The sequence below is a fragment of the Malus domestica genome, chromosome 05 (assembly GCF_042453785.1).
Source record: "Malus domestica chromosome 05, GDT2T_hap1".
In the NCBI taxonomy this organism is placed as follows: domain Eukaryota; kingdom Viridiplantae; phylum Streptophyta; class Magnoliopsida; order Rosales; family Rosaceae; genus Malus; species Malus domestica.
This window is the reverse complement of record NC_091665.1, coordinates 5,820,685-5,837,762: the sequence shown is the minus strand read 5'-3', so window position 1 is coordinate 5,837,762 and position 17,078 is coordinate 5,820,685. Positions and strand designations below refer to the sequence as shown.

The following is a 17,078-nucleotide window of genomic DNA, read 5'->3' as shown; positions in this document are numbered from 1 at the left end:
TTTTGCAAGATAGATCCTAGGTAGCCAAAGCGGTCGCTCTTTGATACTTCCTGATCTTCGATCCTCACCCCTAACTCATTTGGGCCTCCATTTGCACTAAACTTGCACTCCATATAGTCTGTCTTTGATTAGCTTAAGCGAAAACCTTTAGATTCCAACATTTCTCTCCAAATGTTAAGCTTCGCATTTACCCCATCCTGATTTCATCTGTCAACACTATATCATCTGTGAAAAGTATACACCAAGGAATATCATCTTGAATATGTCCCGTTAACTCATCCATTACCAATGCAAAAAGGTAAGGACTTAAGGATGAGTCTTGATGTAACCCTATAGTTATAAGGAAGCTTTCAGTTTGTCCTTCATGAGTTCATAAAACAGTCTTTGGTCCATCATACATATCCTTTATAGCTTGGATATATGTTACTCGTACTCCTCTAAAATCCTCCAAAGAATGTCTCTTGGGACCCTATCATACGCTTTTTCCAAATCTATAAAGACCATGTGTAAATCTTTTTTCCTATCTCTATATCTTTCCACCAATCTTCGTAAGAGATAGATTGACTCCATGAACCCGAATTGGTTGTTCGAAACCCGTGTCTCTTGCCTCAATCTATGTTCAATGACTCTTTCCCAGAGCTTCATTGTATGACTCATTAGCTTAATACCCTTATAGTTCATGCAATTTTATATGTCGCCCTTATTCTTGTAGATAGGCACCAAAGTGCTCTTTCACCACTCATTTGGCATCTTCTTCATTTCAAAATCCTATTGAAAAAGTCTGTTAGTCATGCTATACCTGTCTCTCCCAAGTCTTTCCACACTTCGATCGGTATATCATCTGGGCCCACTGTTTTTCTATACTTCATCTTTTTCAAAGCTACAACCACTTCTTCCTTCCTAGTTTGGCGGTAAAATGAGTAGTTTTTACACTCTTCTGAATTACTCAACTCCCCCAAAGAAGTACTCCTTTCATGTCCTTTATTGAAATGATTATGAAAAAAACCTCTCCATCTGTCTTTGACCATGTTCTCTATAGCAAGAACATTTCCATCCGCATCCTTGATGCACCTCACTTGGTTAAGTCCATTGTCTTTTTTTCCCTTGCTCTAGCTAGTTTTTAGTTATCCAACTCTCCTTCTTTGGTATCTAGTCGCTTATAGATATTGTCATAAGCATCTAGCTTAGCTTCTCTCACAGCTTTCTTCGCCTCCTGCTTCGTTATTATATACCTTTCACCATTTTCATCGGTCATATCCTTGTATAAGACTTTACAACATTCCTTCTTAGCCTTCACCATTGTTTGTACCTCCTCATTCCACCACCAAGATCCTTTTAGAGTGGAGCAAATCCCTTGGACTCTCCTAATACTTCTTTTGCTACCTTTCGGATACAACTAGCCATGGAATCCCACATTTGGCTAGCTTCCCCCTCTCTATCCCACATGCATTGGGTAATTACTTTCTCTTTGAAAATGACTTGTTTTTCTCTTGTTAGATTCCACCATCTAGTCCTTGGGCACTTCCAGGTCTTGTTCTTTTTTCCCTCTCTTTTGATATGCACATCTATCACCAACAAGCGATGTTGATTAGCCAAGCTCTCTTCCGGTATACCTTTGCAATCCTTACAAGTTATACGATCCCCTTTCCTCATTAGAAGAAAATTTATTTGTGTTTTTGACAACTCACTCTTGTAGGTGATCATATGTTCTTCTCTCTTCTTAAAGAAGGTATTGGCTAAGAAGAGATCATATGCTATTACAAAATCCAAGATGGCTTCCCCATCCTCATTTCTCTCCCTAAAACCATGGCCACCTGAAAACCTCCATAATTGCATGTCTCCTTACCCACGTGTCCATTTAAATCTTCTCATATAAATACCTTCTTCGTCTAAGCAATTCCTTGCACAAATTCTCCAAGATCTTCTCAAAATTTCTCCTTCAAACTCATACCCAACCCTACTTGAAGTGTGTACGCACTAATCATATTGATGAGTTATTGTTCTATTACAATCTTGATTGCCATAATTCTATCTCCTCCTCTCTTGACATCTACAACATCTTGTGTCAAGGTTTTGTCCACGATGATGCCAACATCGTTTCTCGTTCTATTTGTGCCCAAATACCAAAGTTTAAAACCTGAGTTTTCTAGATCCTTTGTCTTAAGACCAACCCACTTAGTTTCTTGTAAGCACATAATACTTATCCTTCTCCTCACCATAACTTCCACTACTTCCATGGATTTTCCCATTAAGGTTCCTATATTCCACGTTCCTAAACGCATTCTACTCTCTTGAACTCTACCCTTATGTCCTAACTTCTTCACCTTTCATCGTCTAATAAGATCAAAGTACTTCTTTTGTGTGTCCTGTGTAAAGTTGATAGGATAATATGCTTCCAAACAACTTTGAGTGGAGTTGTTCAAAAAGAAGTTTCTATGACCCCTTTGCTCATTTAACACTGCATCCGGATGCCGATGGAGATGATCCTTACTCACTTATCACTGTGCTTGGGCCATATAGCGCGCCACTTACAGGTGACGCCCTAGCTTTAGCGTGATTTCGTTTTGGATTCATTTTCATAAGGATTCGACGTAACCTAGGAGTGCCGACTGTCAACTACCTGACGCCCTCCCCCTCTTCCTTTATCGGGGCTTGGGACCGGCGATGTAAGATAAACTTATTAAACATTACAATACAAAACAACTAAAGTAATGTATCTTTTGAAACACATAGCGCCTTGTGAATTAAAAATAAATCAGCGTGTGAGAGATTAGTTTAACATCATTTAACTTTTTTGTTGTACAAATGTTGTAACATTTCATTACTCAATTTCCCTTTTCCAAAAGGATAATGCTAATGAAACTAAGTTGACACACCCCGATCCGGAGGATCCAGGTGTGCTGGCCGTCACGTGGTCGTGACGTAACCATAGGCGCGACACGGAAGCAAAATAACAACATAAATCAGCAGAAATTCAAACCAAACTCAACATAACCACCTACGAACATAACCTGACGAGTTATAAAGTAAACACATAAGTTCAGAGCATAGGTTTAAGTGCAGTCAAGTAGGACTAAATTAAAATACATCACCCTCAGGTGAGTCCTACATGTCGAAAGTCTGTTAGAAGGCCGAAAAAGACCTCGAGAGCCACCAACCGCTAAATTAGAACCTGGAGGGGCGCAAAACAACATGAGTGGGTCAGTAAAACCAAAGATTTTTCCAAAACATTTCATTTAAAACATTTCTAACCCCTCACCGTAAAACCTGTATACTTTCCCAGAAAAATATATATATATAAATACAACTATATGAAATCTCAAAACTTGAATCCCAAATCTTCAACATTGTTCAAGAAAAACATGCCATGCCATAAATCAAATATAAATCAGGTGAAATAAGGAATCAATCGGAGACCCTGCAGTTGGTCCTATACGATTAATTCAACAGCTCAATATCCCACTAAGCCGGAGTCACCACCGTGACCTGTACGACCCTACTCTGCACATCACTCGGAATTACGTAAGGTAGTCTATACGATGAAAGGTGTAAAAATACGTTCTAGTGCTTCTCTCATCATATCATCAGCGCGCATAACTAAGGTCACCCACTAGTCGGAATCACGCCTAGTGATCTGTACGACTAGCATGTCGGAACCCTCACATGGTCTGTACGACATCCACCTACTTGGATCCAAGACGAGCGTGCGGTGTGGTGAATAATATAAGCACTAACACCTAGGGTGCAGGTTATGAGCTCAAAACATCTCAACAACAACCAATTAAATGAATAAATGAACTCACCTGACTTACTTGTGCCTCCACTGTACCATGCAACATGTATGCATCATATATCAATCATATAACTCATATGAAGTTCACATTTTTCAAATAATTCTATGCATGGCATTTTCTAAAACATATTTTCACATAAAATCATTTTTTGGGAAAAATCGATAGTATAAAGGTAATACGAAAATAAAACTGCCCACTCACTGGTAAGTCGACGGGTCGTAACCCCCGTGGCGTCCTTGAATGCGGTCGTCCTCGGGATACGTCTCACCTATATGCGAAACAACTATAAAAACGTTAATTTTAAACACATCACCAATATTTCGAAATAACTTCTCATACGATGCTCAATTTAGGTATATGAATATACCACATCGACCTACTCGACGTCACGAGCGTCGGGAAATTTTTAGAAAAAAATTTGGAGGGCTCACGCGCCGCACGTGGCACGGGCCTACGCGCCCCCCACGCGCCCTTCTTCTTCCTTGGGTCGCCGGACTGGTTTTTCCGGCGACCGGATTCCGGCCAATTTTAAAACTTCTTGTTCTCCTTCGTTTTTCACCCATTTTCTTCGTATTTTATATCAAATTGAAGCCCCAAACATGTAGAATCACATTGGACTAGTTTTAGGGTCTAAAAATCAAGAAATCTCACTGAGCAAAATCCAAAGATTCGGCCAACTTCGAAACCCACGATCCCGAAGTCCAAATCCTTCAAACGAACGTCCCCGAGCTTCCTTAGGACCTCACTAAGCTTGCTATAAGCTTGAATTTCCCTGAAACACAACATTTTACGTTCGCATGAACAGTACCCAAAAATGGAGGTTTCGGATCCCACGTGAAATCGAAGGTTTCACTTCCTAAAACTAGCACCAATGAACTCAGGACGTCAAAAGGATGAAGATACATACCTTATTTGCCTCGATCCGTCAAGTTTTGAAGGGTTTTGGTTGTGGTCCGTACATATTTGGGTGTGTGTGTGTGCGAGGTCGAGAGGTAGAGAGACAAAGAGTGCTACGGGAGGGAGAGGGAGAGAGAGGTCCCTTTTCTGTGTGGTCCACCTTAATCCACACCAACCATAAATCATCCTAACCAATTTAACAAGAAAAATCAATCTTTTAAACCAACTTAATTATATAATTATCCCTTCCAAACTTAACCAATATTGAACCATAATAACGCCACGTACATACATACCTTAGTACTCATCAAGGGTAATATAGTCATTCCACATTCCCGTCAAAAGCACCTCCGGGACGGACTGTGACAAAGTTTTAAAACCAAATTTTATAAACCAAATAATGTATATATTGATGATTAAATTATTATTTAAGTATTAATTAACGGATTTATTTTTTAATAATAATATATCATTCAGTTTGTAAAATTAATTTAAAAGTTTAGCCACTAAAATTACCCTTTCCAAAATTTCTCTGCTCAGTCGGATTACAAACTGGAAGCCCCGCACAGCGAAAAATCTTCGAACGGCGACGATGCAAACCAAAACTTCTCAATCACATTCACCTGGTACTTCTCTTTTGATTTTCTTCTCTCTTGATCTCATTTTCTTTCCATCTCTTTTTCCCAGGTTCCCTGTTTGATCGCAGGCCCTTGAGAATGCTGTACCAAAATATACATTGATGATCTCTTTCCTTTCCTTTTTTTCCCAACTCTATTTTCTCGGCAGCCAAACAGGGGTTAACTTAGTTTTGTACTTCTGTTTAATTACCCAAAGCTATTGATAGTCTTGTTAAACATCGTAAATTAACTTTGTAATTTCACTTATGAGTGAGAAAAACTTTATGTTTTGGATTCTAATTTTCTAGGGCTTCTTTTAGCGGTAATATGCTTTCCAACCTTCTTCCAGTGTAATGTATGTCATATTAGTATGTATTTATTGCTTGTAATTGTACTTTTCAAATGTGGTAGCCATCAGCATGGGTAGCTCTGAGAAGGTGCCAAATGGCTGCTTGACAACAGCTAGTGATAGAGATGATACACCTTTCGATCTTTTACGCGATTTTTATGGTAAGCAATACGATTTATTGATTGCTCTTGTGCTAATTAGATGCGTGTAGTGAATTTTTTTTTTCAAACTTTCAGTCATATGTGTGAAATGTGGTTCCAATTATTAGCTAGTGGTCCTGAGAAGCGTTATATCAATCCATCATTTTCGAAAACAAGTGCCAAGTGGAATGAACTTTTATGAAATGCGAAAGTAGATGCCTTGCAATGTTGAACCTTGTAAAAAAAGCAACCTCCCTGAAGCTATTGATCAAGTGAAAATGGAAAAGGCGAGCATAAACTGTGGTCTCCTTCAATTTCATCTCATAGTGTTTCTTTATATATTTTTTAACTAATGCTGCACTGGAAAATGATTATTTCTTCCAATTGTGTACCATACTATTGTGAACAAGCATTCGTATGAATATTTACAAGGAGAGAAGTTGGTTTCTTTGGTTTTTTTATGAGCATTGCAGATGGTGTCATAGCTGGCGGTGCTGCTGGTGTTTTTGTAGAAGCAGCTTTATACCCTATTGACACAATAAAAACTCGATTACAGGCATGTAACCTATGCTGAATATCTTTCTTAATTATCTTCTGGGTTCTGTTTGGAATATCTCGTAGGCGAAAGGAAATATTCATTCATATGATAATGGAAGAATCATCGCCTTCATTTATATATTAATAGGGAGTCACTGTTAGGTGCTACCATGCTCATTTTGGCTAAATCGTCTGACATGTGAGTGACTAATTCCCACTACATGATGCCTTCATTTATATATTTATAGGGAGTCACTTCTAGGTGCTACTATGCTGATTTTTATTCGCTAAGTTATCTAACACGGGAGTGACTAATTCCCAACATATGTGGTTACAAAGTCTTGGTCCATGATCAATGACCTTCACGAGTATTACTTTGTATATGTTCTTAATTAACTGGTTCAGTATTTGTAGAATGAATAGTGATTTTCTAGAATTGCGTAGTTCATTATCAAAAAGTGAACTATTGTGGCTTTTCATTAATGTAACTATCTGTGTATTTTTGGTTATAGAATGGTCTTCATTCCTACATAATACTTGCCTATTCTCTAAATTGTTATTTTTCTTTCCTCGCATTCACTTTTAGGTTGCCCATGCTGGAGGGCAAATTATGTTGAAGGGTCTGTATTCAGGATTGGCTGGAAACCTTGCTGGTGTCTTGCCGTAAGTATATATTTTTCTTAAAAACAAGAAAAAAACTTGGGTAGGAAGTACAGTTCAATATCAGATAGATAGGCATTTGCTGAAAATTTACATGCTGATTGCTTACTTTGGTGTTTTTCCTGTTCCATATGCCTTTGTGATCATTTATGTCAAACCTGACTTTTGGGCCTAAGCTATCTGAAACGTTAACCAAGATATATTACGAAACCTTACATGCATTAGTATAGTGCATCCAATTTTCCCCATTTGAGGATGCATTTGAATTTGGAGACCTGCTGTTTTCGTTTTCTTTTGATACATAATTTATCTGACTTTAAAACCTATTGAAAAGTGTTTTTTTTTTTAACAAACGATATTATCACCTATGGAAAAGTGTTAAAACCATTCTTTCCTAACTTTAGTGAACTGTTGTGATATTGTTTCCCTCTTTGCAGGATACGTACTTCGCTTTTTTTATTTTTTTATTTTTTTTATTTTTTTTATTTTTTTTTTTATTTCTCATTTTCAAGCATTTCCCTTTGATAACTGTCTGTGTCCAGCAAATAGGTAATAAAGGTTTAGTCTAGTATACATGTTTATGTAGTCCTATACTATAGCATTGCGTTTGGAACACAACTTCTGTCAAGTTTTTCTCAATCGGCACTACATAGGAATAGCATTGTAAATGGAAAACTTCTGTCAAGATACATGATAATCATTCTCGTAGTTTGAACTAGATCTCGTAGTTTTATCTGCAAACAAACAAGTATATTCTCCTTATGGGGAAAAGTGCATATGATGAAAGTAAAAATATATAGCTGTCTCTTGTTCCTTTGGAGTAACATGCAGATATGGTCAATCTGTGATACGTTCTTAGTCTTCTCAGATTTGTTGAATTGCTTCAAATTTCTTACTAAGTGTGTGAATCTTCACAGGGCTTCTGCCATATTTGTTGGTGTTTATGAACCTACAAAGCAGAAACTTCTGAACGTATTGCCAGAAAACCTTAGTGCTTTAGCTCATTTGGTATGTTACCCAATTTTGAATGCACGTTAACTAACAATCCTTAATGCTAGGAAACATAAATTGCTTCACAAAGGCCATTGTTATTTAAATAGGTATTAAGACTTCAATCAGACTGCAGGTGCCATTGCAGGTGCTGCTTCTTCTGTTGTACGAGTTCCAACAGAGGTAGTTAAGTTCATTTGTTTCTGATTTCCATCAATTAGTTATTTGTTTCTTCCCCTTGTTACCATTTTAACTACTCCTAGGTTGTCAAGCAACGGATGCAAACCGCACAGTTTTCCTCAGCCCCAGATGCTGTCCGTCTTATTCTTGCTAAGGAGGGTTTCAAAGGTCTTTATGCGGTATGTCACCCATAGTGTTCTCCACTCTAAATTTCTCCGAGCCAAGTTTGAGTCTGAGGTTTCTCTTAGTTTAAACTCTAACCTATAACAAATGTCCCGTCTTAGTTAACAAAAAATCACTTATCTTGAAACAAAGGTCGTAAGTTGTGTATACAACTTTTACAATCAGTGGATTCGCTCGTTATAGTATTTGCTTTTAGCTTGTGAAAAGGCTTTGGTGCTTATGCCTTGATGTCTTTTTGTGATTGCAGGGGTATGGATCATTCCTACTGCGAGATTTACCATTTGATGCTGTTCAGTTTTGCATCTACGAGCAGCTTCGAATAGGATTTAAACTAGCGGTAGGATAAGAGTATATTTATAATTGTTAATGGAGATGTTCAAGGAATTCTTGAACCCAGTTCAAATATGCTATTAGTTAAAAGCTAAACTCATTTTCCATACAAAAAATAGTAAGCTTTAGCTATGTTAACTCACCACTAGAAATTATTTGATTGCTGCCCATAAAGTTTTTTGCAGCTTCATTTTTTTCCCTCAAACATTTTGGTAGCTGATCTGCATTGCAATACATGGGTTGTGCCTATGAGTGTGTGATCGAAAAACATGATTCAAGTCTAATTGCATTGTTTGGCCATGTAGTTCGATTCCATTCTCGTCCCTAAAGTTTCAGTCTTTGCCATTTTATTTATTTCTTCTGCATTGGAATATACATGGATCTGTCAGTGTGCGTCCTGGAAAAATGATTATATTCTGGTAGCTTCCCTGTAGGCACGAAGAGATCTGAAAGACCCTGAGGTTGCTTTAATTGGTGCTTTTGCTGGTAACGTAACATCTTACATTTTCTGACTTTAGATTGGGTTCTTTGGACTTTCTGCCCGCTATCTCTACTCTTGTCCATGTAATTCCTATGGGATTTATACTTCTGTGTGTATGCATGAATGTTTGTATGCATTACTTTATTCACATATCTATAAAGTAGCCCGCACTCACCTTATCTGTTTTCTAGGAAGTCAATTTTCACTACCAAACTGGCTACAAAATCAATATGGCTAGCTGTAGAGTCGACCTTCAACTTACATGACTATCTCACACAAACGCCTTCCCTGAATGCCATTGTAATGATATATTCTTCCTCTTATATTCTGATATATCATTTAATAAATGTAGTAATATAAACAAGCTTTTGAAAATAGAAAGAACAAGAAAATTCTTAGTTAAGATGATATTTTGCATGCCAACTTGGTACTTTGTAATAAGTGCACCATAACCAGTCCACTCATGCTTATTGGTACTTAAGTAACTTGCATGTGTTTTAACAAAAAGAAAAGGTAACTTGCATGTGCTAGGTTAATCATCCCATAATAATGCAGCGTTCAATGAAAAGCCTTTCAGTTTGCTCTCTCTAACTTGCAGGTGCAATAACTGGAGCTATAACTACTCCTCTTGACGTGATAAAAACGAGATTAATGGTTCAGGTATTAATGTGCATTTCTGTTTTTAGATTGAATTAACTCTGTTTTAACTTTCCTTTCCACCGTGCTCTTTGCTACTTAATTTTTGCAGGGATCAGGAAACCAGTACCAAGGAATTTGTGATTGTGTTGGGACCATAATGAGAGAAGAAGGAAGTCATGCTTTTTGGAAGGTATAACAACCGACCGTTCCTTGCTACTGAAATTTAACTTGATAATTGTCTTATGTTTCACTTTATTTTAAGGAGGACCTTCTCCAATTGAGATGTCAAAGTGAAATGTCTAGTTTTTGTTTTAAAGGCTTCCGTGGCAAATTGACATAGATGCCAAATCAAGCTAGGAATTGGTGTCATTGCTGGAATGCAAGAAACATCTTTTGTGTCCGTTGGGACTCTCTGCTGTAGAATTGGCTCCTCGGATTGAGAGGCTCTAAGAAATCTGATTTTCTAAGGGCTTTATATTGAAGACTTTTAACCAATGTCTCTCTTTTCAGTTCAGCATCCCCATAGACTTCCTATCTTTAATTCTAGGGTTATATTTGGAGTTTACTCTCCCTTCCCTCTTCTCATTATGCTTTCATTGCTTGTCGGATACATTATGTTTGTTTATTCGTTTCATAATAATTAGAAGACTAAGTGATTCCGGACTTAGTGATATTTTCTATGATCTTTGCGTGTTGAAAAGTAGACGGTTGGGATCATTGAACTGCGTTGATTGTTGGGCCCGCATGCAATTCCTTTCGATGAGAAACAAAAGGAACCCGTATTAAGCTTCTCTTGTGGTATTTGATGCAGGGTGTTGGACCACGAGTTTTGTGGATAGGTATTGGGGGTTCAATATTTTTCGGTGTTCTTGAAAGGACAAAGCAAATACTTGAGGAAAGGCGCCCCAGGCATCACAAGTCTTAACTCTTCCGAGCGGAACTGACTGTAGCAGATTCCATACGGAGTAGAGACTGAGTTGAAAAGTAAGTCGCAGTTTGATGCCAATATTGGTGCTTGATGAGGGTCCTCATATCAACCATTCCACCACTATCAACCATTCAACCACCACTATCAAGCGTATCTACCCTATCAACCATTCCACCACCACCATCACAGCTTTTTTATCTTCATTCATTTTTTATTGTTGTGTTAAGCCCTTTTTTTTTCAAGGATAGTTTGGTATTGTTGCGCTCTTTAAAAAAAAATGAACAACTGTAAAATAAAGTTGTTGAATGTTTGGTTAACTTCTTCTTGTAAAAGTGCATTTAACAAACAAAAATAATGTCTGAGTGTTTGGTAAATTATTATAAAAAATCATTATGAATATGCCAAATGGCTAAAAATAATATGATATTGAATGTGATATAATAATGGCCAAAGAAAATAATGCAAAGGCAAAGATTTGACTTTTGTAATATATGCGGGGTATATTTGTCATTTGAAAATTTCATTAAATGTGCACTATTCACTATGCTTTGAAAAAAACACTTTTTGGAGAAGCATGGTAGACTTTGCTTCTGCTTTTTACTATTATCAGCTGCAGTTTTAAAAAAAAAAACTTTTTTTACCAAACACATTTGATGTTCCAAAACTTTTTAGTAGCTGTTTTTTTTTAAAGCACATCCCCAAACTAACCCTCCATGATTACACTAAAGGCCGTTGGGTGAAAAAATTATTATCAATCTCACCATCTACGATATTTGAATGTGAAATTTTTTATTTATATATGAAGATAAATACTACTAAATTGTAATACTAAGTGACAAGAATAGTGGGTTAAATATAGAAGAAATGTACAAAAAAGATGCATAAAAAGAAAACAAAAAACTATTTTATGTTGTAGAAATACTTTTTTCATATCTCAAGCATAAAATATATAAAAATTAAAAATTAAAAACTGAAAACAAAGCCATAATTATTAGCAAAGAGGCTCAAAAAGTCTGATCAGGGAATTGAATCCTCGAACGAAGCTAAGAGCACGACTGATGGTTAAGAGTTTAGAATTTGACCCGGAAAATACGAGCTTCGGAGGTAGGTGTATAATTTGATGTGAGAATTAAGATTTGATTACAATATTTAATTGTCATTTGTCAGCAAGAGGGAAATACTTTATTCAACCAGATGCCATGGATGTTATTTTATTCTTGTTTTTATTATTTTCCGTGTCTGATTTAACAACTAAATGCGATGAATATTTGCGAAGACTTTTCTACTTGTAACTTTCGCTTAAGAAAAGTAGTTTGCGTATAAACAGAGGCATCAAAATTTTCTTGGTTCAAGTCAATTACCAGCACGTATCAGACTTTCCAAAATAGTAAAAATACTCAAACCTCAAACCAGTATACGTACGGTTGGTGCTATCCATATCATTAGAGAGCGAGGAGAGTAAGCATACATGGGTAAGGCACAATGCTCCTACGTTGTTATCCTAGCATGTTCTTTACTTGTTAATCTGTTGGTAGTTTTTAAATTACTCTATACGGATGGAGAGTGGGCGCTGAGTTGGACCAAAAGAGCAGCAGAACAAGCTGAGCAGGTGGCAGCCATCTCTTGCTCAGGCCATGGAAGAGCCTACTTGGACGGCCTGGTTCTTGATGGAAAGGAGCCTGTTTGTGAGTGCAATTCCTGCTACGGAGGCCCTGACTGCTCTGAGTTTACAACTGATTGTGCAGCAAATGCTGACAGGTTCTCTCTCTCTCTCTCTCTCTCTCTCCAAAAAATATGGAGCATGAACTTGAGCTCTGCAATTGTTTTTGTATAAAACATATATTTTCGGGTGTGGCTTTTCTGATTTACTATTATGTTTGATACGTAATGTTGTTTTTGCAGTGGGAATCCATATTTCTTGGAGCCATTTTGGATGCAGCATGCAGCTAAAAGTGCAATTCTAGTAGCTGGGTGGCATAGAATGGGGTATACCTATCCTGATGACTCTTTCATATCAACACAGCTCGAGGCGAGCATCCATAAATTACATGCCGTTGTTGGAAATGCGGTCACTGAAGGAAAATATTTTGTTTTCGGAGCTGGCTCCACCCAACTTCTCAACGCTGCAGTTTATGCACTCGCTCCTGAGAATTCCTCCTCGCCTGCAAGTGTTGTTGCTTCAATTCCTTACTACAAGGTTCGATCTTAATTGCTTCTGAATTTCATGCGAGTCTTTTAAATTTTTCATTTCTATGGTACAGATAGAGGAGAAATATATATATATATATATATATATATAAGAGAAATGAAGAAAACAGAATAGTGGGGAGGAAACATATCCTTTTATTAACGACAAGTTGGACTCGTAGTTTGATCTCGCTTTCGATCTGGTCGCTATAGCTTTAGTGGTTTCGATCAAACTCTCCTAGTTTCACGTTGGTTAAAACTTTTAAACTTCAGTTATGTTTAGTAACGGTGTAGTCATTGAAAATCATATGTACAGTATTACCGTCAAGAAAATTGAACGAACGGGTTGTAACTTTGAACTGAATTGAAGCTAATTGTAAACTACAAGACCGAACTGAAAGTCAAGGTAAGAGTACAAGAGGATGAAGTTATTGCTAATTTACTTGTATTGTGACAAGTTTGAATTTGATGCGTACAGCTTTACGAGACACAAACAGAACTTTTCAGATCACTGGACTATCGGTTTGAAGGAGATGTATCATCATTGAAGAACATTTCAGATGCCGATCACGTTATTGAGTTTGTAACCTCACCAAACAATCCTGATGGGAAGCTGAATAAGGCAGTTCTTCATGGCCCCAATTTCTCTGCAATCTATGATCGTGTCTATTACTGGCCGCATTTTACAGCGATTCCAACTTCAGCAGATTATGATCTTATGATATTTTCACTTTCCAAGCTCACTGGCCATGCTGGTTCTCGATTTGGGTACATACCTAAATTCATATGACATCGTAATATTACTAACAATTTTATTGACAACTAGGAAAAGGAATATAAAGCCAAATTATATGGAGACAAACTCAATGCTACGAGTGTTTTAAAAATTGCAAGAAGTTTGGGGACAAAGTGATACATTTTAAAACACAATCATCTTATCATTATATTTTTTTCTAGTAACACTATTTTCTCAAGGCTGAGAAATTTTCGTATTTCCTGTTTTTCGCTGATCGGAATTTTGACTTTGAAGCCAGATCCACACCAAAGAACCCGTTATTCAAATTTCAGGCTTAGTTAAAAGTTGATGAACCAATTAATTAAAGAAGCTCATTTCAGTAACGACATATTGCTTGGCATGTTTGCACTTGCGCATGCAGATGGGCGGTGATAAAGAATGAGTCTGTGTATCAAAGAATGGCGGAGTATATGAGTACAAGCAGCATGGGTGTTTCTCGGGATGCTCAGCTAAGAGCTCTGAAGCTTATCGATGTAGTTCTTGAAACTGGTGGCAGGGAAATCTTTGAATTCGGATACAACACCATGAAGGACCGCTGGGAAAAATTGACCAACACCCTGTCTGTTTCCAACCGATTTTCTCTACAGAAAATTGCACCCCAATATTGCACTTATTTTCAGAAAATTAGAGGACCCTCACCAGGTAACATCTTCACTATTTATACAGTTTTGTACATGATTTAATCACAAAGAGTAGAAACTGTCAAGAACTAATGACGCCGGGCAGAAATCTGCAAGCACTATAGAATTTTTGTTAGATATATATGTGATATGTTCTGTACAAATGGTGACAATAAGAGCACCCTAACAAATTGAAAAGGTAGGTTCAAAACTTATACGATTTTCATATTACATTGGCAGCTTATGCGTGGGTGAAGTGCGAGAGGGAAGAAGATGAAGATTGCTACAAAGTCATGGAAGAAGCAAAAGTTAATGGGCGTAGCGGTAGCGATTTTGCAGCTGAAACCCGCTATGTCCGTCTCAGCCTAATAAGGAGCCAAGATGACTTTGATGTATTAATTCAGCGACTAAGCGAGTTGGTCTTGGAAGAAAGACAACAACCGAGCTATGCAAACAACGTGTTAGACCTCAATAAGCCATTGGTGAACACCTTAAGGAGGGGTCTTCTCTATTGATCACCTTACATTCCTTCACATTCTCTATTGATCACTTTTACGCCTCACATTTCACTACTAATGACACTTAGGTCATTTATTTAAGACACTGATATTATTCGAACTTAACCACATATATACTCCAACATGTGTTAAATTTTAGGGTTAATCTCTGTTTACTACCCTAAAGTTTCGTGGTTTTCAACATTTGGTACATGAAGTTTTTTTTATCCCAGAGTCATACCTCAAGTCTTAAATTTGGGACAATTTCATACCTCTGTTAGTCAAACTGTTAAGTTTGCCATTAACTGATGACATGACGCCCATGTGGACAATGACTAAGCGTCACGTGTCATCCATGTGGAAATTAAAAATAAATTATTTATAAAATAAAATTAATTAATTATAAAAAATAAATAAATAAATAAACCCTTCTTCCCTAAATCCCACTCGTGCCCCTCTCACCCACCCCTTCGTCTTCCCCAAATCCCACCTGTGCCCACCCTTCCACCCTCCCATCACCCACCCCTTCTCCCACCCCCCCCCAACACTCTTTCTCTCGCACCACTCCTACCTTAACCCCCGATCCCCTCCATCCCTCCCTTTCTCTCCTCTGCACAACCACTCCACACACCCACCTTCAATTCCCTCTCCCTGTACATTCCACCAAAACCTTCAACACCTCCAGCCTATGATGCTTCACACACAAGTGCAACCCACCCTCGCCTCCCTAAGTCAAAATCCGAGTTGCCGCCGGTATGACTCAACCACAACCGCCGCTCGCTCCTTGATCACACCCAAATGCAAGGGAGTGAACCCATCGCGATCCAACACCAAACCCAGATCTGGGTTGACCTGCACCAGATTTTTCACCATCGGTTTTCAATTTTTGAATTTGATGATGTTGAATTTCGTGGGTTTCTAATTTTTGATGGTTTGGGATGTGGTTTTTTTTATAGTTTTGTGATGGTGAGAAGAGAGTGGAAGTGCAGGAGTCGAAGAGGGAGGGGAAGCACTAGGTGCGGATGAGGGAGGAGGAAAGGGGTGGATGTGCAAAGTCGAAGAGGGAGGGGGAGCACTGGGTGCGGAGGAAGAGAGACGATATTATTCGAACTTAACCACATATATACTCCAACATGTGTTAAATTTTAGGGTTAATCTCTGTTTACTACCCTAAAGTTTCGTGGTTTTCAACATTTGGTACATGAAATTTTTTTTATCCTAGAGTCATATCTCAAGTCTTAAATTTGGGACAATTTCATACCTCTGTTAGTCAAACTGTTAAGTCTGCCATTAACTGATGATATGGCGCTCATGTGGACAATGACTAAGCGTCACGTGTCAACCATGTGGAAATTAAAAATAAATTATTTATAAAATAAAATTAATTAATTAATTTAAAAATTAAAAAAAAAAAAAAAACCCTTCTTCCCTAAATCCTACTCGTGCCCCTCCCACCCACCCCTTCGTCTTCCCCAAATCCCACCTATGCCCACCCTTCCACCCTCCCATCACCCACCCCTTCTCCTACCCCCCAACACTCTTTCTCTCGCACCACTCCTACCTTAACCCCCGATCCCCTCCCTCCCTTTCTCTCATCTACACAACCACTCCACACACCCACCTTCAATTCCCTCTCCCTGTACATTCCACAAAAACCTTCAACACCTCCAGCCTATGATGCTTTACACACAAGTGCAACCCACCCTCACCTCCCTAAGTCAAAATCCTAGTCGCTGCCGGTATGACTCAACCACAACCGTAGCTCGCTCCTTGATCACACCCAAATGCAAGGGAGTGAACCCATTGCGATCCAACACCAAACCTAGATCTAGGTTGACCCGCACCAGATTTTTCACCATCAGTTTTCAATTTTTGAATTTGATGATGTTGAATTTCGTGGGTTTCTAATTTTTGATGGTTTGGGGTGTAGTGTTTTTTATAGTTTTGTGATGGTGAGAAGAGAGTGGAAGTGCAGGAGTCGAAGAGGGAGGGGAAGCACTGGATGCAGATGAGGGAGGAGGAAAAGGGTGGATGTGCAAAGTCGAAGAGGGAGGGGGAGCACTGGGTGCGGAGGAAGAGAGACGATGTGTAGGCTCTCTTCTCAACTGATCCACAAGCGCAACAGGGCGGCGCCGCGGAGTCGGTGTTGTGGCGGATAATGGGTCGTTGTTATTCATAATGTATTAAATCGAACTGTTGTGATTGAATATGAGTATATTTGATGGTAAAAAACAAAACAAAAAATTGATGACC

General features: G+C 38.2%; 2 protein-coding genes and 1 long non-coding RNA gene across 6 annotated transcripts; 2 read left to right on the top strand and 1 right to left on the bottom strand.

Moving 5' to 3' along the window:
* Nucleotides 1–2,963: 2,963 nt before the first annotated feature.
* On the bottom strand, nucleotides 2,964–4,880 carry LOC139196354 (uncharacterized). Of its 3 annotated transcripts, none has more exons than XR_011581177.1 (4): nucleotides 4,702–4,880; nucleotides 4,162–4,566; nucleotides 3,996–4,062; nucleotides 2,964–3,172 (listed from the first exon to the last, which is right to left on the bottom strand). It is a non-coding gene; the product is annotated as an uncharacterized lncRNA (long non-coding RNA). The 3 variants fall into 3 exon arrangements; XR_011581176.1 differs by having other exon boundaries at nucleotides 3,996–4,077; nucleotides 4,446–4,566; nucleotides 4,702–4,865; XR_011581178.1 differs by having other exon boundaries at nucleotides 4,446–4,566; nucleotides 4,702–4,840.
* Nucleotides 4,881–5,182: 302 nt separating this feature from the next.
* LOC103448896 (probable S-adenosylmethionine carrier 2, chloroplastic) lies at nucleotides 5,183–11,124 on the top strand. 2 transcript variants are annotated; one of them, XM_008388154.4, is made up of 12 exons: nucleotides 5,183–5,317; nucleotides 5,720–5,818; nucleotides 6,271–6,353; nucleotides 6,921–6,997; nucleotides 7,912–8,002; nucleotides 8,114–8,167; nucleotides 8,248–8,343; nucleotides 8,595–8,684; nucleotides 9,112–9,163; nucleotides 9,757–9,818; nucleotides 9,907–9,987; nucleotides 10,609–11,124. In XM_008388154.4, the coding sequence occupies exons 1-12, from the start codon at nucleotides 5,284–5,286 to the stop codon at nucleotides 10,720–10,722; spliced, it is 933 nt and encodes a 310-aa protein (XP_008386376.1). In that variant the 5' UTR covers nucleotides 5,183–5,283; the 3' UTR covers nucleotides 10,723–11,124. The 2 variants fall into 2 exon arrangements, with proteins under 2 accessions (XP_008386376.1, XP_017190903.1); XM_017335414.3 differs by lacking the exon at nucleotides 10,609–11,124 and adding an exon at nucleotides 10,115–10,292 and having other exon boundaries at nucleotides 5,184–5,317.
* A 739-nt stretch (nucleotides 11,125–11,863) lies between these two features.
* Nucleotides 11,864–15,063, top strand: LOC103448895 (tryptophan aminotransferase-related protein 3-like). The gene is made up of 5 exons (XM_008388153.4): nucleotides 11,864–12,483; nucleotides 12,628–12,922; nucleotides 13,391–13,680; nucleotides 14,070–14,350; nucleotides 14,569–15,063. Exons 1-5 carry the CDS (start codon nucleotides 12,194–12,196, stop codon nucleotides 14,841–14,843), a joined length of 1,431 nt encoding a protein of 476 aa, XP_008386375.1. The 5' UTR covers nucleotides 11,864–12,193; the 3' UTR covers nucleotides 14,844–15,063.
* The last annotated feature ends 2,015 nt before the right edge of the window (nucleotides 15,064–17,078 follow it).

Coding starts and splice junctions, on each gene's coding strand:
- LOC103448896 (XM_008388154.4), top strand. CDS start 5,284: ATGCAAACCAAAACTTCTCAATCACATTCACCTG. Junction 8,003..8,113: donor TTAGTGCTTTAGCTCATTTG/GTATGTTACCCA, acceptor GACTTCAATCAG/ACTGCAGGTGCCATTGCAGG. Junction 8,685..9,111: donor GAATAGGATTTAAACTAGCG/GTAGGATAAGAG, acceptor GCTTCCCTGTAG/GCACGAAGAGATCTGAAAGA.
- LOC103448895 (XM_008388153.4), top strand. CDS start 12,194: ATGGGTAAGGCACAATGCTCCTACGTTGTTATCCTAGCATGTTCTTTA. Junction 12,484..12,627: donor TGTGCAGCAAATGCTGACAG/GTTCTCTCTCTC, acceptor TTGTTTTTGCAG/TGGGAATCCATATTTCTTGG. Junction 13,681..14,069: donor CATGCTGGTTCTCGATTTGG/GTACATACCTAA, acceptor TTGCGCATGCAG/ATGGGCGGTGATAAAGAATG.